This window comes from Equus przewalskii, chromosome 4, assembly GCF_037783145.1.
Source record: "Equus przewalskii isolate Varuska chromosome 4, EquPr2, whole genome shotgun sequence".
Classification (NCBI taxonomy): Eukaryota; Metazoa; Chordata; class Mammalia; order Perissodactyla; family Equidae; genus Equus; species Equus przewalskii.
The window spans coordinates 47150726-47173810 of record NC_091834.1 but is presented as its reverse complement, the minus strand read 5'-3'; the positions used below and the strand labels follow the sequence as shown (position 1 = coordinate 47173810).

The 23085-nt window shown below is 34.4% G+C and overlaps 1 protein-coding gene across 9 annotated transcripts in view; it reads left to right on the top strand.

The window, feature by feature from the left end:
- DGKB (diacylglycerol kinase beta) overlaps positions 1-23085 on the top strand; it is a 675150-nt gene that overhangs the window by 507740 nt on the left and 144325 nt on the right. For all 9 annotated transcript variants that reach the window (XM_070615806.1, XM_070615803.1, XM_070615805.1 and 6 more), the window contains one exon: positions 8352-8547. In XM_070615806.1, coding sequence (XP_070471907.1) covers positions 8352-8547 — 196 coding nt within the window. The remainder of the gene's footprint in view (positions 1-8351; positions 8548-23085) is intronic.

Below are 23085 nucleotides of genomic sequence, written 5' to 3'. Positions count from 1 at the left end.
ACCCCAGAAATAGACCCTCATGAATAGAATCAATTGATCTTTGACAAAGGGGGAAAGGCATTACAATGGGGCAAGGAAGATCTTTTTAACAAATGGTATTGGAACAAGTGAACATCCACCGACCAAAAAACGAATCTAGACACAGACCTTCCCCCTTAACAAAAGTGAACTCAAAATGGGTCACAGACTTAAATTAAAAACACGAAACTATAAAACTCTGGAAGATGACATAGAAGAAAATGTAGATGACCTTGGATATGGTGATGCCTTTTTAGATACAACACCAAAGTCACAATGCCTGAAAGAAATAATCTATAAGCTGGACTTTACTGCAAGTAAAAACTTCTACTCTGTGAAAGACAATGTCAAGTGAATGAGGAAACAAGATAGACTGAGAGAGAATATCTGCAAAAGACACATCTGATGAAGAACTGTTATGGAAAATGTACAAAGAGCTCTTAAAACTCAACAATAAGAAAATAAACAACCCCACTGAAAAATGAGCCAAAGACTCACCAAAAAGATTTATAGATGGCAATAAGCATATGAAATGATGCTCCATATCCAATGTCATCAGGGAAATGAAGATTAAACAACAATGAGATCCCACTACACCCCTGTTAGAATACTGAAAACACCAAATGCTGCTGAGCATGTGAAGCAACAGGAACTCTCATTCATCGCTGGCGGGAATGCAGAACGGTACAGCCGCTTTGGAAGACAGTTTGGTGGTTTCTTACAAACTAAACATACTCTTACCATGTGATCCAGCAATCATACTCCTTGGTATTTACCCAAAAGATTTGAAAACCTCTGTCAACTCAAAAACCTGCACATAAATGTTTATAACAGCTTAATTAATAATTGCCAAAACTTGGAAGAAAACAAGAGGTCCTCCAATAGCTGAATGGATAAATACACTGTGGTACATCCAGACAGTGGAGTAATTATTCAGTGCTAAAAGGAAATGAGCTATCAAGCCATGAAAAGACAGGGAGGCGCATTTTCCTAAGTGAAAGAAGCTAATTGGAAAAGGCTGCATACCATACGATGCTGATACATGACATTCTGGAAAAGGTATAACTATGGAGACAGTAAAAGATCAGTGGTTGCCAGGGTTGTAAGAGGAGGGACGGATGAGTAGGCAAAGCACAAAAGATTGTTAGAGCAGTGAAAATACTCTGTATGATACAGTGATGGTGGATAAATATTATTATACATTTGTCAAACTCATAGAATGTACACCAAGAGTGAACCCTAACGTAAACTATGAACTTTGGGTGATTAGGAAGTGTCAATGTAGGTTCATCTGTTGTAACAAATGTACCACTCTGGTGGGGAGATTTTGATAATGGGGGATGCTATGCATGTGGGGGGACAGAAGGTAATGAGAAATCTCTGTACTTTCCCCTCAATTTTGTCATGAACCTTAAACTGCTCTAAAAAAAATAGTCTTAATTTAAAAAAAAAAACACACTAATCTCTAGTATAATATGTGTCACAAGCAAAAAATCTTCATGGAAAAGGTTGTATCATATAGCAAAAGACATTTGAATGAAAGCAAATGTGTAAAACATTGATTTGAAAGTTATAAATGATAAATTTGAGTGATTTTGTTTCACAGAGCTTTACATCTTCTAGAAAAACTAGTTAGAATGTTCCCCCAAGAAATCTGGGCAACTAGAACTAAGTTATTCTTCTTAGGGTTGTGTTTCTACATGCCCTCCAAGTCTGGCTTCCCAGATCTGCATTTACTGGCTTATTCAGGAAACCACTTCAATAGCATTTATAAATCAGAACCAGCGCTGTTCACTCCATATTCTATTGTTGCATATCTAGAAATATTGCTATAATTTTACATATCTGTCTCAATTTTGAAACTTGGTGTGTATGTGTGTATATGTGTTTGTGTGTATGGATGGTAATGCAAAATCAGCTTCTCTACTCACATTTTAATGAATCCAGTCTATCATATTAGCAGAATGCGCCTTTCCACCCTCAAGGTTACTTTATAATTAAATATAACAAAAACAGCAATTTGGAAATTTGATTCTGTTTGCTGTTGCTTCCTATTTGGCCTAAAATTATTCCAAATGTGGTTTGAGAATATATAACAGAGAATGAAACCACTTCAGTACAAGAGTACCTCAAGTAATGGATGTATGTTTTATCTGCAGCTTCTTCAAAACAAATCATTTGCTGTGTGACTCTTTATTTTACATTTCTCTTTCATATAGGAAGCTTTTCCCAAAAGGATGAATATTTGGAATGATATGAATATCATAGATAATAGTCGATAGTGATAATAGCTAAGATTTGCCTATTATTAACTATACATTGGGCTTGGCGCTAAGCAATGTACATACATTATCAAGATTTAAGTCTTTGTCAAAATCCTGTGAATAAGAGAGATCCTATCCTTTCTCCACTACAGACATGAGCAGATGAGCATTTTTTTTAATAATTTAAGAAAAACAAAAATTATACTGCTGCCAAAATGTTTAAATCTAAGGAAACAAATCAATTGGAAAATATATATAAATACTGTGTCAAGAACTGATTTTATTTTGTAGATTGTTACCTAAGCACTTTGTCTTCCAAGTCTTTCTTTCATATTATTATACTTTCTTTCTTTCTTTTTTTTTTTTTTTTTTGCTTGTTGATTCATCACCTTGTTTGGCTTTGTACTTTTTTCTTTTTTTTTGCTAAGATCTTTTCCTTCATTAAGAGAGGTATAAGGGGCCAGCCCGGTGGCACAGTGGGTAAGTTTGCAGGTTCCACTTTGGTGGCCTAGGGTTCACCAGTTCGGATCCTGTGTGTGGACCAATGCACTGCTTGTCAAGCCATGCTGTGGTAGGCATCCTACTTATAAAGTAGAGGAAGATGGGCATGAATGTTAGCTCAGGGCCAGTCTTCTTCAGCAAAAAGAGGAGGATTGGCAGCAGATGTTAGCTCAGGGCTAATCTTTCTCAAAACAAACCAAAAAAAAAAGAGAGAGAGAGGTATCAGTTTCATTCAAACATAAGGATGCATATTTGTAACCAAATGAAAACCACTTGGGACCAAATGAAGCCATAATGAAACCCAAATGTCAATCAACGAGTTATTTTATGTTTTATGGCCAAATTGCCTTTACAACCAATTAGTTGTGCAGCGAAAATGTTTGTGGCAAAACTACTTGCGGCAAAGATGCGTATGGTGAAAATACCTAAAACCATTATCCATATATAACATATATATAATATGCATATACATGACAAGAGAAAGAGAGATTAACAAAGTTGAAGATTTTAATTTTAAGAATTTCAATTATCTTTGTTACAAAAGACAAAGTAATAAAAAATAAAATGAAAAGCTTTAAAATTACAGGATACTATATTACAAGCAAAATTTGGGGCATAGATATGTCCCTAAGAATCTCAGGTCAACATCTGGGATTGAAGTTCACGGATTTTTATTTTGCTCCAGGTACCAGACAAAGTCCGTGAGAGAATAAAATAGCCCATTTTCCAAAGCATTTCAGTCTTTTGCTAGTCAGTGAGACTGGGAAGAGTGGTAAGTTTCAAGGCCACCAATTTCTATCACAAAATACTGAGAGCTGTCTTACTGATTAAGTAGTTCTATAAAACCTAAATGATCTCAATAATTAACAAACAGCAAGAAGAGTGTCGAGGACACAACTAAATTAGCAGGACCAGAAAAGACTGCTATTGCCCAGTAACCTGGAAAGCACAGGGCTCCTAAAGGCAATAGAACAGACTTTCCCAGCTTAGCTTGTGCCCCACCTGTATCAAAATCACCCTGTACAGGCATTTTAGAGGGCCATAGCCTAGTTTTAGTCCTACCAAAACACTATTTTAGGATGGGAGAAATGAAACTTGTGAATAGATTTTTCTTTCAGACCACTTTACTGAGACACGGTTGACATACCAAAAACTGTACATATTTATTGTGTCTACTTGATGAGTTTGGAGATAAGTATATACTTGTGAAACCAGCACCACAATCAATGCCATTAACATATCCATCACCTCCAAAAGTTTCTTCCTGCTGTCCTTGTGTGTGTGTGTGTGTGTGTGAGAGAGAGAGAGATAGAGAGAGATAAGAACAAATAAAGATACCCTCTCTTCTAAAGCTTCCCAGGTGGTTTCGTTTGTTTGTTTGCAATGAAGTTCCAGAAGCAAAGATGAAGGGAGGCGGTAAAAATGTGGACCTCATCAAAGATGATCATAGGAAACAAAAGGTGGACTCATTAAGTCCAAAACAAAAAATAACTCTTTATTCCAGGAAAGAACAAGAAAGGTGGTGGGCGTGAGGTATAGCGTTATCATTTCATTAGGAAAAATATGTCATAATTTTTCTTAGTGAGGAGAGTGAAGCTGAAATGAGATAGGTAAAAGGAGAGTGAATGACTGAAAGGTGAAAATTCTCTTTCGAGTTTACCAGAAGTTATTTTTAATAAGGTAACATTTGGTAAGAATTCTATTATTCCAAGATTAGTTTCTAGCTTTCACTGTATCTGCTAGAAAGGAAAAATATGTAAAATTAAACTGGTTTTCTGTGAATACTTATGGCTCATGCTTGATATCTTGAACCAGCAATGTTATTGTTATGATCAACGTGTTCAACAACTGCGTGTGTGGGCCCATGGTTCCAGTCTCGAATTTCGCTGTTTTCTGGGTTTGCCCCCGTCTTCCTCTCGCTTACCTGCTACCTTTCATTCCATTCTGAAAGATGTCTTGTGATTATCCACAATCAGCACTTCCATCACCCTCACTGGACTGCCAGCTAATACTAAAACCACCGAAAAGGCATGTTCTGAGCACCTATATCACACTGTGTTTTATCGATAAAACTTACCAATGCTTCTCAAAAAACATGGAGTTTGATCACTGGCAAAATGTAGAGTACCACAGCCTTCAAATATCAGAAGAGATATTATTAAGCCATTTATGTATAGGTGTCTATTTTAATTTGTAGGTTTGCTACAGTAGTTTTCTGTAAAAAACATAAATAATTTTGTCTCATGCATTACATATGAATTTGCAGAAACACTTCGGAAAGTAGGCTTAGATAAGTCATTTACTCCACGTTACTTTATAAAATGAACAAAGCAACGTATTTATGTTTCATTGAGTAAAATTATGAATAATTTTTATCTGCCCTGGGCATAGAATTAGACTCAGCATGGAAAAAATATTTACAGTTTATCATGAACTGTTACTTAGATTTATTATCCACACGTACAGCTCTCCAAAGTTCTTCATGTTTTGAATTTTCCTCTCAAATGACATGTTAACTGAATCTGAAATACTAGATTCACATATAAAAGCTTGTCCTTAACACCTCTGTATAATATGGCACAGGGTCTATCTGTAAACTAGAATTAAAACACTTTGGCAGAAAATTGTAAACCTTCTTTTCTTTTAGGCAAATTTGTCTCTGGAATGAAATCTTCCATTTTAAAACTGAAAAGGGTGGACAACAGCATCAGAGCATTGCGCTCCGCAAATAGCTCCCACAGTACTATATGTTAACGACCTTTTCTCTACATAATAAAAATATTCAGGATTTATTGACTGGCCGAGGCTGTTAGCTTTTAAGCTTTTATATTCTTTTCCTCTGTAGCTACCTTTTTAAAAATCATAAATCTTCAAAACGGATGAAAATATTATCTGACACAGTATTATAACTTGTTTCTATTTCATAGCCTTCACCTCAGCTTTTATTTCCATGCACTCAGCTGGTGTGCTCCAATCCCTGGGCTCCATCAGAACCAGCGCTGAAATTTTCCAGACTAATGAACATAATGTTAAAGCAAACAGAGGAAGGTAGCTTGGGGTCAAGAACTAGTGGAAACAACTCATTAATAAATAGCAATTTATGTAAGTACGTTGTCCTGTTCTCATAGGATCCACAATGTTCTTCGTCAGTCCTTCTTTGGGATTTCTTGAGGATTTTTTTCACTTTTCAGAGAGCTACTTATTCTGTTTCCTTAAAACCACACGTGACAAGACTCCGAAGAGTGAAAACATGAATAATAGTATACACTGATGTTTTTCAGTTGTCACGTGGAACTCCCCTAGTTCAATTAAAAAAAAAAGGCCTCTTTGCAACATGCTCTCCTTTTCTGCAGATGAACAAAGAAATACTCCTTCACTAATTCTGAAAGTAACTTGTCACAGTGGGGTTCTAAGGCCTAGTCAAATAATTGTCTTAGTGTACTACCCGCTGTGTTCAATATTGAGTGAAAATGGAAGCCGGGCCCCAACTCCAGCTTATTTCACAATTCTTCTGTTATTTAAATGATTTTAGTCAGTTTGGGGGAATCCAGACCTTTATAAATTAACAGCAGGGAAATACCAAAGGTGTCAGATTGCATATTTATCATCTTTTTCGTGTAATACTTAAATATGTATTAAGAAGTGACTGACATAAATTAGGCAGATTTCAGAAGCCACAGGCCGTGGCTTGTAGAGGACCCCCTTCTGCTTGACATTTCATCCTTGTCAAAGATCAAATTATTTTAATTTAGGCTGCAAATTATAAGGAATGAAGACTTCTTTGTGGGAATTCCCTGTGGTAATCTGACTTTTGTTGTTACTGCTGCTTGTCAGTGTGCAAAAGATATAATATGCATGCAAATAAGGTTAAAAAATATGTACTATCTAATTATCCAGCCAGTACATTCCACTTGAAGACAGTGGGAGGCCTGACACACAGTATGTGTTTGATTCATTGAGGCCTGCAGGGTATTTACACAAGATTACTTTTAATTATGAAATTAATATCTGTTTATCTAGAATATATGGCAGTAAGTGAGTATACACATGAGCAGAATTCTTTAGTAAAAAGAAATCATCTTAATTTAATACGTGAAAAGGAGGAAAAAATCACTTGTTTCTGGGGGAAAAAAAGGCAGCATCCAGAGCTTGGTTTCACCCTCATTGAAACAAATTGAATGAAAACTTGGCACTTTCTCTAGAATTTGTTTCTAGCCTTGCCAAGTAGGCTCAAGATGAGTTGCTTTATTTCACTGTTTTTATATTGTAGTGAACAAGATGCAGTATTAGATTCAGTATGATGAGGCAAATGTGGGAAGAGAGAGCTTTGGTTTTTGTTTTTATCATTTTGGGGGCGCATTATCTCTTTTAGTTTCAAAAATCATGATTGCCATGAGAAAGACAGAATGACGAATAGTATCTGCGTTTTTTCTGTAACAAGACACAGCAAATAAAGCAACCCCAGTGCAGATGTACTTCGATTTATGAAATGCGTATCCCTAACAAAGCTTTCTGTAAAACAAAGTGTTACAGGTTCACATCTCTTCTCATATTGACTTATATTTGAAAACAAGAGAACAATATCTGGGATAGATTTATAATAACTACCATTTTAGAAAGCTCAAAGCAAATGAATAAATAATAATTCCAAAAATATAGCATAGCCTTGTCACTCTACACACGTCATCAGGAATGAATTGAAAATTCAAAAACTTAAAAAGTGACCTCTCTGAATACGGGACAGCATTGCCTGTTAGCAAGTTCCATGTTTTTCATAATCAAAAGTGTGTTTTGTCACCAGACAAACAAAAATATCTGGCTGACTAATCATTCATGTTGTTCAGTCTATTGTTACAGCAGCTATAAAGTAACGTGGGTTGGAGGTTGCGTGATTTACTGCAGTCTTGGCATTTCCCTCATTCCACCTGCGTGGTCCTCCAGATTCATTTAGACAACTGTGCTTCTCATTACCTTTGACGCTCTGCTTGGAACTTAACCTAGTCCGAGAAACCACCCTTGGTCATTCCAATGTAATTCAGATCTCTTTGAGTTGCTATTATGTACTTTTGTTTTTTTGAAAATGTCTTAAACTATTTCTTTCTCTGCCCAAAAAAGTGAGACTGTGAATTATGAATTGTTTCTTTACTTTCCCCCAATAGTGCTTTGCAGTGTGTCCTAAATAGAGGCAATCATTAAAATTTCTGCCTGAAATTTGACCAAACGTCCCAGAATCATCCTCTTTGTAACACATTGGAAGTTTGCAGCTGGTTATATACACAGACACCAAAGAGTGTCCCTCCCTAAGGTTTTCTGTAAACAAAGACACACCAGTGATTTAATCTGATCATTTTTAAGGACTATTAATGGTAACTGGTTAGTGTTAGTGGCTGCTTTATCTTTTATATTGACATTTAGGGTAACCATTTAAGTGTTCTTGAAAAGTTTATTTAGAAATGGCAATATTATGGATTTAAAAGCTCTTATTAAAAGATAAGGGAATGCTAAAGAAATTAAGGAAAGAAAGATGAAACATCTTAGTGTTTCTGTTCTTTTCTCTTTACTGATCAGTGTGACGGGGTGCAGATAGACTTAATAAACATCTCTCTGGAAGGAATTGCTATTTTGAATATACCGAGCATGCATGGAGGATCCAATCTCTGGGGAGAGTCTAAGAAAAGGCGAAGCCATCGCCGAATAGAGAAAAAAGGGTCTGACAAAAGGACCACGCTCACAGATGCCAAAGAGTTGAAGTTTGCAAGTCAAGGTAAGCTTTCTAACGCTTACTTGTTAAATTGCTTCATAATCTGCTTTCAAACTACATTAAAGTGAAAGAATTTTCCATTACACTTTAGTTTATGTATTTATGCAGTTGTATTTTTCATATTATCAGATATACATGTGCAATTAAGTTATATTATAATAAATTCTAAAATCATGTATGAACTGGCTATATTTTTTATAATTTTTTTTCTTCTTTATTCCCTTCTTTGAATAGAACTTTCCCCACAGAAAATAAAATACATGTGGGTATTTAGTGGCTAATAATATAGGATATATTGTACATTACGTTCTGGGCTATGATTGTCTTGCTCAGGATGTTTGAGCTGCTGTAACAAGGGCCTAGTTAAGTTTTTTCTAACGTTGTATTGCAAGATTCTTTATTCTTGGCTTTCTTCAGTCAGGATGTGACATTGAAGCTATCTTACACTAAGCTATTGTTCTAAGTACCATATATAATAGCATGTTTAAATATCCCACAATAAATTTTGGTTACCTACTGCTATTTTTCCAGAAATGTAATAACAACAAGTAGGAGACCTGGAAAACAGAGGGCAAAGGACTAACAAAATAGGATAGAATAGCTATGGATCAGAATTTTCAACTCCATTATAATATAATCCACACTAATTCTTATTGACAGATTTTATAAACAAAGCCATCAAATTGGTAGTATTTTAAAAATTAATCCTGTTCCAATAATTTATGTATATTATCCATAATATTTCTTTTGTGTTCCAGAACCTACCTAATACCATTGTTGGCATTCAGAGAGCCAAGAAAACATATGGCTCAGCTCAGTGTAGCAAAGATAAAACATGAAGAGATTACAGCCTTATGGGCCTAATAAAAATAAATAAATATATTTTTAAATAAATAATTATGAGGGTGGTGGTAGGCTTGATGGTGGTGGGAAATAGCTTTATGTTTTGGTGGTATGTGGTGACTTCTATTATATGGAATTTGGTGGCCATGAGGATGACAAAGATTGATAGAGAAAGTGTTAGGTATCCTCATGAAAGAAGTACTTATTATAACCTGCCAGTGACAAAAGGTTTTGATGCCCCTTAAATATATAGGCAATCCTAAAGAGAGAACTCCTGAACAGTAATGTGATTTAGTACCAGCAAGATGACGCCAGATAAATTAAAATGCTTTCTGCTCAGAATGAATATAACTGTTTGAAAACATGGAGGAAAATGGTTTTTTGAAGGAGAAATACTTAGAAAAAAGGAGTAGATTTGTGATATATTAATTTAAAAATGAGAGGAGTTAGGTATAATTACTAATTTCCAGGAATTATTGACATTAATATTACATTTATGTTTAATGTAAGATTACTAGATTTCTAAGATTAATAAAAAAATTCTAGGTATTAAAATTAGTTCCAAGACCATACTAAGATCAAATTTAAAAATCTTATTCTCTCCCTAGGGAAGCAATGAGCACATAGATATTACATAGCAATGTAGCCTATATAATTAAAAAAAGTTTTACATACATTACTATATATATATATATATATATATATATATATATATATATATATGTATATATATATATATAGTAGTTTCCAGGTTTATTTTTCTGTTTGGTCACTACATACCAATACTTGGCATGTCCTTTGCATGTAGACATTCCAGATATGTATCTAGATTGATTCTCAATGCTCAGCTGCCAACTATGTTTGCCCACTGAGCTACTGAAGTTTATAAGACTCATGGCTGTGCCCTACCAGGACAAGTGTCTGTACACCCCTCATGGAGCTACTGCAGACATGCCATTTGCTGGCCTCATGCATCTCTCTTTGTATGGTTTTTGCAGGAATCCACCTTTGGAATAAAACATAGACAAATCAGCCAGAAGTATTGTCACAGACTCTCAGTGCCCATAACCGTAGGAAAGGGTCTCTCTTCCCGTTCTGTCTTCTTGTTTTCTACTGTGGAACTCTTAGGACCAAGTTTCCATAAACTTGGGAAAGAAAATAAGTGGAAACCTATAGGTTTTGTGACTTAGGAATACGATTTTTTTTCAATACAGACATGGAGAAAAACAGTAAGAATCAGAGTTTTTGAGGGCCGCTGCATGAGCAATAGCGGAAACATGTTCATAACTGATTCAGCTCAATTTGTTCTTCCCTCTCTTAACTGACTATGCTTGTAGTTTGGGTTTAAATTTAGTCCAAGATAAGTATAATTTCACTGCTAAAGATGACTTTATCTATAGCTGAATATAAAAAAATAGACTTATGTATTCATCACTTTCCTTTTTATTAATTTTATCAAGAAAACTTTTTTCATTTTGATGTATTTTGTAACAGAAAAGCCAAAAATACCTCAAAATACTTCTAAGTTTTGATTTCACATTTATTCTGTCAATTCTTAAATGTCATACCTAATAGTAAGAAGTGAAATTTACTACTTAAAATACCTGCATTTCCTGAATGGTAAATATTTCTAATGTTTGATTTTGTTTTTAATTTCTTGAGACAAAAACAACAGTAGTACTAAATGTGAGGGTCAGTCAGTATTTTTAATCTAAATATATTTTGAAATTTACATAAAATGATTACTAGTATTGACTTTAAAATGAAATATGGGAAATATAATTCTAGTGCAACACGTTTCTTTAACCCAGATTCAAATTAATATCTTTACTCCTAGAAAATATATAAATAAAGAAATGAAAAATTTAATAATGTAACTTTCTTCTTTTTCAGGAAGCGCTTTCTTTAAATATTAACTAACAACTTTTCTGATAAGCCTTTGTAAAAAGTCTGCAGTTGAACCTAAGTTTTTACTATATTGGAATGGATGTTGTTTTCATAACTTCAGGAAGCTTTTGGTGGTAGGGGGAGTGTGGGGGAAGCATACATAACTAGATTCTTGTAACGAAATATTTTATTTAGTAGAAAGATTTAAATTAAAACAAAGTTTGCAAGTTGTTTTTAATTTAAAAATATATCACAGACCAAAGGTACAAGATCAGGTTGGGGACATTAAATCCTCATTTATATTATGCTGTGTGTGATCTGGGACTCCTTCACAATTAATTTGCTTACAATCTTTGAGAACACTTACAGAATAAGATTAGACTATCTTCAATTATTAAATTCACTAGTGAGAAATTTTATGGTTGATGTAACTCAAGTTGACCAAAATTATAAGTACTTCTTTTAATTATATTATTGTTCCAGCAAAATATTTTAAAACAGTTGGATGCAATTCTGAAACGCAGTCACACTCAGACTCATCTAATTCAGTAGATATTTTCTTTTGGGTTTGTCTTTTGCTTTTTTGGTAAGCTTTTTCAAGAAAAATACAAGTGAGTGTATTATGTATAGACGGTATGGTCTTCAAGCAAAACTATAAAGTAGGTCTTCAGTGCTCTGAGCCTTAATATTCAGTCTTTCCCATTTCTTATAGTTGTTGAGTTCATCTTTCTACTTCCCTCTCTTTCTGAATTAAATCCAAGCCTCAGGAAGATGTCTAATAAATTCATTCACATTAATGTATAAATGACTAATTGCAGGTGAAAGTAGAGGTATTTGCATTTTAAAAGAAATAAAGGCCTTCAGCTAAACCATTATTTTTCAAACTCTGTTCCGTTGAGTTATAGCTGCAATTCTTCAGAGGTTCTGTAAAAACTTGGTTCAAATGCATTATTGCCGTTAATTAGAACAATTAAAAAAAAACCTATAGTAAAAACACACTAACGGGGCTGGCCCAGTGGTACAGTAGTTAAGTTAGCGCACTCCGCTTCAGTGGCCCAGGGTTTGCAGGTTTGGATCTCCAGCATGGACCTAGCACCATTCATCAAGCCACACCATGGCGGTGTCCCACGTGAAATAGAGAAAGATTGCCACAGACGTTAGCTCAGGGTCAATCTTCCTCACATAAAAGAGAAAAAAACCACACTAATGTGTATATTCTCTACAATCATTTTGTCATATTAATAATTCTCAGGTCATTAAATTGTGTTGCTGGATGAAAACAACTTCCTCTCCCCCTCCTGCTCCTCCTCTTCCTCTTCTTCCTTCTTGATCAATTGACGGATATACCAATAGATGTGTGGAAAGATAGATATGCATATTCACACACACATACTTATATACATATACACGTATAAATAAATAAATATTTGATGAGGATACTTGTATAAATGGGTACAGTACCACCATGATGCATGTGAATTGCCTGCAGTTAAAAGGCTTGCAAACTCAAGTAACTTTGTTTGGCATAGGCAATAAACAGTGCACGACAATCAATGGAAGTGAAAACAAAGTGACAATGCCGACATTTTAAACGAAAATAGAAATCACTTTTTAGAAAATTTTTTGCTTAAAAAGAAATTGCATTAACTAACTCCTGAGTATAACTGGCTTGTACTAGTTATTACTAGTACTAGTATAGTGCACTATATCAAGTGCACTTTTATCAGAGATTTGTGATATAAACATGCTCACAACTGCTGCTAAACAGCCAGCAATGAAATTGAAACAAAGTTTTGGCTAAGTATGTTGAATAACATAAATTCGACTAATTGAAACTTCAAGTGAACATTTGAACCAGATAGCAAGTTATCATCATATCATAAATTTGTGTTGACAAAGTTGAAAAACTATTAAAAAAGACACCTTTGGAAAGTGTTTTTTAACCAAACAGTGAGGACCTCTCAAGTAATGTGGGCAGTTTTCAGTTATTCTAATGGTTTTAGCTTTGAAGACACAAGTCCAACTATTCCATTTTCTTCTAATGGAGTCAGGATGGTGCAAGATGGCCAAGTGAGATGTAAAAAGTTCATATCATGTACAATTACATATCTGTCTCGATCAGGATATTCTCAATACCACACAACCAAAACAAAATGCAAAAATCAACGAAAAATAGGATGTCTATGACCCTGCAGCTGTCTTCATCAAAATAACTCCATTATTCTCATAGATTGACTGTATTGAAAGTGTTAGCAATCTGAACCTTTAAAATATTTTTGTGCAAATAAAATTCTAATTTTCTCTTTTATTTACTAGTTTTTAAAATGTTGCTTCATTTGCAAGAAAAAAAAGAGAAAGATTGACTACTTTAAAAAGTTTGAAAACCACTGAGCAAAAGTGGTTACATTCAAACCATAGAGTTTCAAATGTTTGCCAGAAACTGAGGGAGGTACGAGAGGGAGCAGCTGGACTTCCTGCTTGAAACCTCATTAACTAGGTGACTGTCTTACCCCACATATGGATACACGTAGCCAGGTACCCGTCATACAAAAGTTTATTTTAAAAACTAATTGAGGTATGATATCATCCATGAAATTTTCAGTGATTTCAATCCCATTTACCAATGCTAATTCTTTTATTTGGGCAGAATTTCCTGAAGTGCAACATGCATTCCACTGATGGAAAATTAAAATGGTTTAAGCAATACGGATGAATATTTTAAAGTTAAATTGTTTGTATTTACTATTACAGTTGATTCTTCTTTATGGTAAGAGATGATGGGTTGTTTTTTTTTTTTGAACTTATAAGTGTAATCTAAATTTTACTTTTGAAATAAATCCCTTTAAGTAAAAATAGGGTAAAAACCTAAACTAAATAATAATAAAGGAAGTACCTGGCTACAGCAAAAATTGTGAAGACAGGACAAGAAAGACTATAGTTTAGACAACTGTACTAGGCTAATATTGCAGCTTCCACCACCTCATATCATTTGCTTAGCCCCAAGTGTGAATACTTAAACATTATTTTTATTCTTCACATCTTGCATAAAGTTTACGATGTATCAGTTCCCCAAGAACAAGCTTTTCCATGTACTTTATACTACTCATACCCCCATCCTAGCCTATTTATGTCTGTGCTCTGTACTAGGGAAGACTAAAACTCTTATTTTTCTTAGGAGCCAGAGGGGAAAGACTTTGTATCTGATTGGCTGTCAAGGAATCTTTCTACAGCAAGTGACTTTATTATTTTTTTTTAAGGTCTCAGAAAGTAGGAAGGAAAACGTCAATACAAACCAAATTGATCAAAGAGAATAAATGAATAGACGTCTATGAAAGCTTGGCAAAACTTAAATTTCTTTTGCCTCTGAAGATAGATAAGGTTATTGGCTCCGATGTCTCTGTCTTCAAAATGGGGTTGGTGAATTCTGGAAGAGTGAAGATTAATCTGTGTGTGCTGTGAATTGTATTACCTGGATAATTGCACAAAGAGCATTTAAATAGTAAGACTCCAACACTTTCTATACCTTTTAAAAGTCATATTTATCTGAAAGTTGATAGTAATGGACATTTGTCATCCATTATTATCAATTTTTTTAGACATTTCTATGGGTTATTTAGGGTAATTTAGAAGGCAGTGTTTTCAGTTGTCTAAATATAACTGCAATATTCATTTTAGAACTGTAGATGATGTATTTGGCATTCGAACACCAGCAAGCGGAACAATTTCCAAGCATTTAAATTCAGTGATTAAATCAATTAAATTTAGAAACAAGAAAAGGATTTCATGCTGCATTATTACACCTGGATGTTAAAATTGTTGAGAAAAGATCATGGCATTTGGGGTGTTGTATGTCAAAAAAATATATGTATGTACTGATATCATGAAAATTTCATTGGTTGAAAATAGATAGATTCAAACATTTGCTATCTAGTAACCTTTAAGGAGATGTCTCAAAATGAGTTCCTAATTGTATGTTTTTAAACTTCCTCCTTGGAAATTTTCAAGCAATGGGTGATGCAAATAATAGCATGCACTTAATAAAGCTATCTAAATATCAAAATACTATTTGCAATTGAAGATTGAATCATATACCTGGATATCTTACTGTGATGACTCGCTATTTTTTTATAAAAGGCATGCTTTATGCTTTATAAATAATAGTCAAAGAAAAAAGACTATAAGATGTAATCCTTGTATGTAAAAATTCAAACGTGTTTTCAAAATATAAGACTATATAGTCTTATCATTGGACTATAAAAGGATATAATTATGAAGAAGCATTTATGAAATTTCTATTTGTAATGGCACTATAAAAACTTGACAGAAACTGCTAGCTTCCTAGAAATTTGAAAAGCAGGAACCATAACTATGAATAAATTAATATTTTAGGAACAACTGAAACATTAGATGGTGATCATTAGAATATTCTATGTAGCTTTTGGTGTTATATAAAATACCTTTTTGAGGCTACTATTATTGCCCTTTTCTCCATGTTCAATAGTCAAATTTTCAAACTCAGACGTGCAGTATAATTCTAGAAACAAAATCTGACATGGCTGTAATTCTAGAACTTCTTGTAGTAAAAATGGTAAGACCATAAAATCATTTTGGATATAATATAACAGATAAGTAGTTATTCAAACAGGAAAGTGGCGTTTTCAATATATACAAATGAGATCCTTGCTATTAAGGATTTATTCTTGAAAACAAATTGAAATGAGGAAAATGAAGAAAATCTGAAAAAGGTGGGTAGAAATGGAAGAACAAGGGCAACTTGCTTTCACCTAATGATTCTGGGAAAATTTGAGAAAAAGGAGTTTTTAGTAGCAGTTGCATTTTGAAAAATATATCAATTTTATATAAATCAATTTAATAGATGCAAGGGAAAAAGGAAAGGGATTTGTTTACTTGAGTTTCTAAATTAAGGCTCAGCTGTTACCTTCTCTGGCGGAGAGGCTGGCTACCTCCTTTATTTTCAAAATGCTCGTGCTGTTTGGAAACCTTCTACATTTCTAGCTAGTGATTTTAATTATAATTTCAGAGAGCGATGGAAAATATAAATGCTTTAACGGGCCGTTTTCTCTACAATGTTGATGTCTAATATCAGTTATAGAACACCCATCTTCCTTGTGTCTGTGACGGTGTACCCAGTCCTGAGTCTGTTGAAAATAATGATGTCATCCACCCAGGCTAAGGTACTATTATAAGTTTAAGTAAATTTAACTTAAGCATTGGTGGAAATAGAAAAGCATATTTCCATTTAAATAAATATTGGCTGATTATATAAGCCTCAACTAACTAAATAATGCGTGTAGAGCATGCTTTCAAATAGTAATCACAGAAAGTTTCCAAATATGAGGCCATTCATAGAAGCTTCCTAAATATAAAGCCCTACAGTAATCTTGCCATCTGTGGGTAATGATTTGAGGCTCATGGAATAGATGCGTCCAGGGAATTTAAAATAATTTTTCCAATAATCAAAACATAGGACAATAAGGGGAAATTTTTTTTAAATAGTAAACATGAAAAAACTATCAAAAAGATATGAAATCAGCTGCATAAATTGTTAAACATAAGTGATGGTTCTATTCTTTTTTCTATTGTTAATAAAAAACATTTTCTTTGCCGTCAAGATAGAAAACAATAACCAAGGAAAACTATAACCTTATTGAGAACAAAACTTCAATTGCTCCATCTTGTGGAATGACATCTCATTTAGAGATTTCAAGTCATACCAGGAGAGATATTGGACTTTTATTTTACCCCTCTTTATTTATAAGTATTTTTTTTCCGGTTTACCTTAATGAGTACAGGGGAACCGCCACAAACTAGCACCTGATTCTCGCACATGTTCATCTAACTACCAAAGAGTGCAGGGGGCCAACAGAGAGCAGAAAGACATGTTTCTTGAAAGAGTCATATCGCACCATCTACTTAGTTACCTTTGAGCTGTTTGACTTTGACTTAATCAAAGCAACTAACCACTGGAGTTCCATTGCCATCAATTTAGTTTTCACGAATATAGTCTTTTATTTTATAGAGCTTGTTAACATATAAATGGTAGCTTCTTGGATGATATCCAGCCAACTCTGTTTTTGTGGAAATTGATTCATATAGGTCACCATTCTGTCCACACTGAGTAATTATTCTCCTGGCTTAATAAAAATAATTCTATTGTTCTCCCTTTATAAACTGTAGATTCATAAACTGAGGATTGTTTTTGGTGTCTGTTTTAGGCAGTGTCTATTGGCTGCTATATACTACAGCTATTAATCAGAGTATGCTAAAGATTGAGGCCTGAATGTTATAGGGTGACAGTCATTTGAAATAAGACTAAAAATCTCCATGGATAAACATGACTAATTTAAATGAGCCCCAGGGAGCTTTTTTGAGAAAGTTCAAATGCCTGATGAATGCTGCACTGTTATTCTAATTATCCATAATATGGCACAAAATAACAATCTCATTTCATCCTTTTATTTACAAAGCTGCTCCCATTATCATTATATTTTACCTGTTCAAGCTCTGAAAGATTGCTCCTCGTTGAGAGATTCATTAAGAGAGAATAATTATATTATATTTCACAGATTGGCAGAAAGAAAATGTATCTTTGAACAATTTCATTTCCCTGAACAGTTGTTCATTTCAGAGTTGAAGACAGGTCTATTAAGTACCTTCTACCCTTTTTAAACATGTCAAAGCTAACCATTAATACTGAAGTTAGTAATTGGGTTCTGATGTAATGAAAGAATCAGCTGCTATTTGTAGAACTCAATTTCTGTGAATGAAGCACAAACATAATATTTTCAAAAAGTATTGAATAACAAAGTATTTAACAATCTCTTTATGCACAATGATTTAAATTCATGCCTCTTCTGATAGTTAAAGCCCTTAGCTTTTTTAACTTTTTTCCCTATTGATGTTGAGAATATACTTCTCCATCTAAAGAACTATATAAAGCACATTTTCTTACTAAGTATGTGGCATGGAAATTTTCAGAGTATCTTGTTAGAATAATAGTAAGAGACAGAAGATCAACCAATATCAAAGAACATTCTATCCTTAGATTTAGTGCAAGAAAGATTCATGGGATTTGTGATTAAATGTCTTTTCAAAATTAAAGAGAGTTATGTGCATAAAAATGTGACTCTGATAGAAAAGAGGTCTGAGACTCGTCACTTCATATTTGAACATGTTGGTGCTGTGAAATAACCTGTCCATGGGTCACATGCATGTGAACACCTTAACTCTTATCTTAAATCTCTCTGGCAAGTAATTGAGCAATAATGAAATAATATATTTATCATTGATCGTTTTGCCAAAATTTCTATGCTTTATAATAAGCACTTTTCCCTAAAAGTCCTTATATTGTAGCCTTTTCTAACATCATCCTGGCCAGATCACTAAGACTAAAGTAACAAGATAACTAGTGAGCCTAGTGGGAGGCAGGGAGCCAATACGTCTTTTACCCAGTATAAAACTATGAAAGATGCGATTAGATTGTTAGAAGACAGTAATAGTATCAAATTTAAATAGCAATTCTAAATGTGTGTAGGATTTGAAGAGCTCTGAGATAGGAAATGAATTAATCTGTGTGTCTCATTTTAAAAGCATGTAACTAAAATATTAACAGTGGTGTTTCCAGTTGGAGGTTGAGTCTGAGGTCTTGCACATTTTTGTAGGTAGGCATTGTTTTAAAATTCTTCATTAATATATTTTCTGTCCGTTTTATTAATAAAACTCTTTTCTTTAGAAGGATTCTATAAGGTCTTCATCTTAATTGTTTTGTTAAGATAGACTAGTTTAGATTTCCTTTGCTTTTTCTGTTGTTTTTCATTTTTGCAGTTTAACTTCTGAATATTTTATGTATGCTACCTTTGCAAACATTACTTTTCATCCAAATGTTCATTAAAAGTCAGCAGTTAACAAGGAACTATAACAAGTGTTCTCATTCTTGAAGAAGGGAGTGAATGTGCTGTTTATGGTAGATATTGAAATTTGACTTTCCTTGTTTCAGTTATCCAAAACACAGCAGACAAACAAAAATGAAATAAATGCATTTGTTTAGGCATAAAAGTTGAATTAAGCTTTAAAAAATCTAAAATTTTAAACCCTCTAGTAGACTTTGATAAATCATGATATTTACTAGTGAATACTCAAGTGCCTTGATTATGTATGTGTTTTGATAAAGTTTGTGTGCATGTGTGTATATGTGTGTCTGTGTCTGTGTACATATAAACAGACTTCATTTACGGGGAAAGGCTAATGGACGTGCAAATATCAAAATGATGCATAGAAGAAAAACATTGCTTGAACACAAATTATTTTGGAAGTCCCAATCAGAAAACCAAAGAACTAAAGCATTGCTTTAGGAAGAAGGAAGTGGGAGGGATGGGGTGGGGGTATTTTTGTTTTAATAGCAGAAGAAGAGTGTAAGAGAATGAAATGTTCTCTAAAATACAAATCATTACCTCATTATCCCAAGGGAGAAGGAGGATGAAAATAGGTAGAAGGAAGAAGGGAATTCCTTCTTTTGTCTTCCTTCCTTTTCTTCCACTACATGTGATCCTTTGAGAATACTGCATTCTTCAGATTTCATCACCCTTCCTCTAGATGAGAGGGCCCATCCTATAGTGATCCCGCCATAGTGACTGAAGAATTCACTCTCTTGATTGATTCCTGTAACACATTTACACGTACTCATGGGTCAGAAGACAGTAGCTTCTAAAGATCTGTAGGAAAATTTTCTTCCGACACTGTATTGACTTTGTGTGTGAGATGCTTAATTTTTTTTTGCATTTTTAATTGAGATATAATAGATATATGACATTGTGTCAGTTTAAGGTGTGCAACATGTTGATTTGATACATTTATATATTCCAGTATGATTACCCCCATAGCGTTAGCTAACATCTCTATCAAGTCACATAATTATCATTTCTTAATTGTGAAAATAATTAAGATCTAGTGTCTTAGTAACTTTGAAGTTTATGATACAATATCGTTGATTATACTGTATTGACCTTTCTTTCTTGGTTTTATGTCTTCCTATGAGGTGCATGATAAAAAGAAGTTATGTTTCATGGGCAAGAAAAAAATAAGCAAATTAATATCACACCAATTGTTTATCTCACACAGAATTCTCATCTCAGTCCAGGCTGTCTTTCTCCTACCTTCTTTTCAAGTTCACATCCCCTGTAGGGAAAGACTTTTGACGAGGACATTGAAGACCAGTGTACTTCTTACAGACAGGATTTAATTTTAGTTTTCTAGACTATAAAAGCATGGCCATAGTAAGTTATGTGGTAAAAAGAAATCTCTGACCTCAGGCCAGTTATTAACTTAGCCAAGTCTGTTTCCTAACCTATGTAAATCAAGACAATTGTTTCTGATTTTTTTGCCTCATAGAGTGATTTGTACATCTCAATACATTTCAAACAGTAAGAAATGTAAGATAGTTTTATTATTACTCCATTAACCTAAGAATATGCACAAGGCTGTCATTCTAGAATATATGAGGCACTTCCCACTTTTGGCCATTTGTGAAAGAGGAGGCAAAAGTTAAGGAGCCATTCCCCAGCTTTGGAACCAGTAGCTCTTTAAAGAATTAATCCTGGCACCATAGAACTATAAAAGTAAATAGGATTCATATTTCAGATTATGAGAGCATTTTCCTATTCAGAAAAACTGTGTTATAGTTAAGTAGTGGAGCTCTCAAGACTTGAAATCTTTAAATGAGATCTGATGAGGAACACAGTACTGACTGCATTCTGGTCCATCTTTGAATTAAAAGTTTTTATCATCCCTTCCCAAGAAAGGGGCAATTCCTAGTAGAATATATACACTAATAAAAGTTCGTTAAAATACAGTTGACTCTTTCCAGGTGTTGGAATGATTGAAATATCTTGTCTATGCTGGTTAGTTTATTGGCATCTCATCTACTCATTTGTTCCGTTCTTCCTCTTGGTGAATCATGGCATACAGTGTTTGCTTTCTGCACTCCCTTTGTTTGTGCACCTTCTAAGTCTCACTGTGTTACAAAGATTGGAAGATTGTGGTGGCCACAGTACCGATTCCCTGGGACCCGCATAAGGAAATTGCCCATGACCACCCCATTAATTTTGCAGCACAGGCCAAGCCACTTCAGCAACGAATTCAGATTGTACCTGCCGCTCTCAAATGTGTTTCCCTCTTGATGGTACAATGCATTGCTTGTGATTCACACAGATGTTTATAAGAGCCCTTTCTGAAGTAGGCTGTACCGGAAAGTACAAGCTACCTAACAAATTAATGACATTGTGAGGTGCTGCCTGCTGGGGTGAAAATCAATTGTAAGAGAGGACAGGGAACAGGTAATGGTTCCTAGCTAGGCTGCAAAACTCTTTTCCAACTGGCGCTGTGTGTCGAGAGATGTGGCAACAACTGTCAACAAGATTTACCGTCCTTTAACATAGACTCAGTCAGAAAGGGCAGGTTGAAGTTCTGTGGTTTTGTTTAAAGTTCAGTGCCACTTGCTTTTGAACAACTCTTCCCAGGCAGCAAGGATGCAGTCTCATTGCAGGTCATTCACAGTTGTCAGGGAAGCTCTTTGCATGGTCTCAAGACTTTGAATTTTTATTTTATTGTTCTTGCATATGTTGTTTTCTTGGTGGTGGTGATGTTGTTGCTACTATTTTTAAATTAAAAAGGGAACATTTCACAGAGTTAGAGTGTGGGATGTGTAGGTTCTCATAAAGTGTAGAAAGTATAATCATTGTCCCTATTCTTTTGCCATTGGAGAAGGTTTCAGTTGTCTCGGATGTCATTGCCTGCTCTTCATGGACCACGCTAGGGTAGATTATGTCTTTAACAGTAATGTCTCCCTTTAAAGAATGATTTTCTGTTCTTCTATTTCCATTGCTGCTGGCATCATGTCTTAAATCTGGCATTATCTCGATATAAACCATTTATATGTGTATATAAAATCTGCATATAACTTTTTCTATGAATGATCAGTGAATGCTGGACACGTTATGCTTTTATTAACACTTTTTTTATCAACCTATTTTCTTGATTAGCTGATGGTTTCTGTCTTCATTAGGAATTGTGTAGGATGGACAAAACTCTAAAGATTGAATGAAAGGAGGCTCAGCTCTTAAATTGATTACTCTAGTTTTAAAGCTGTTTCTTCGAAGGCTAGTAGTTAGAGTTTTAAAAACCATTTTACAATGTGCTATATATATATTTAATGGACAAATAACAAAGAAAAGTCATGTTAAGACCAGAAATATCAATATGCACATCTCTTTCATTCAATAGCTTAATATGTCTCCAGCCAATCTGTTTCATGACTGCTCTCCTCATTCACTCCACTCAAGCCCTTTGTGATGCTCATCGAATACACCAAGCACGATACCATCTCAGAGCCTTTGCCTCGATATTCCCTCTGCCTGGAAGATTCTTACTTCAGGTCTTCACATGGTTTCACATGGCTTCTTCCTTGTTTCTTTCGGGTCACCATTAAAATATGCTCTTCTGGGAGAGGCCTTCCCTAACCACACATCTAAAATATCATGCCATCCCCTCCCACCCCCTACTCCCTGTCCCACTATGTGTTACCCTTTATAAAAACCTGAACACTTTAATGAACTATAACATTTGTACATAAAAGTGAACACATCCTAGATGCACAGTTGATGAATTTCGACAAAGTGAATCCATCGATGTAACCACTCTCCCAGATCAAGAAATAGCACGTTACCAAACCCACAGAAGCCCCCCAGACACATGCCCTTCTCAGTATGCTGACTTCCATTGCTATAGCTAAGTTTT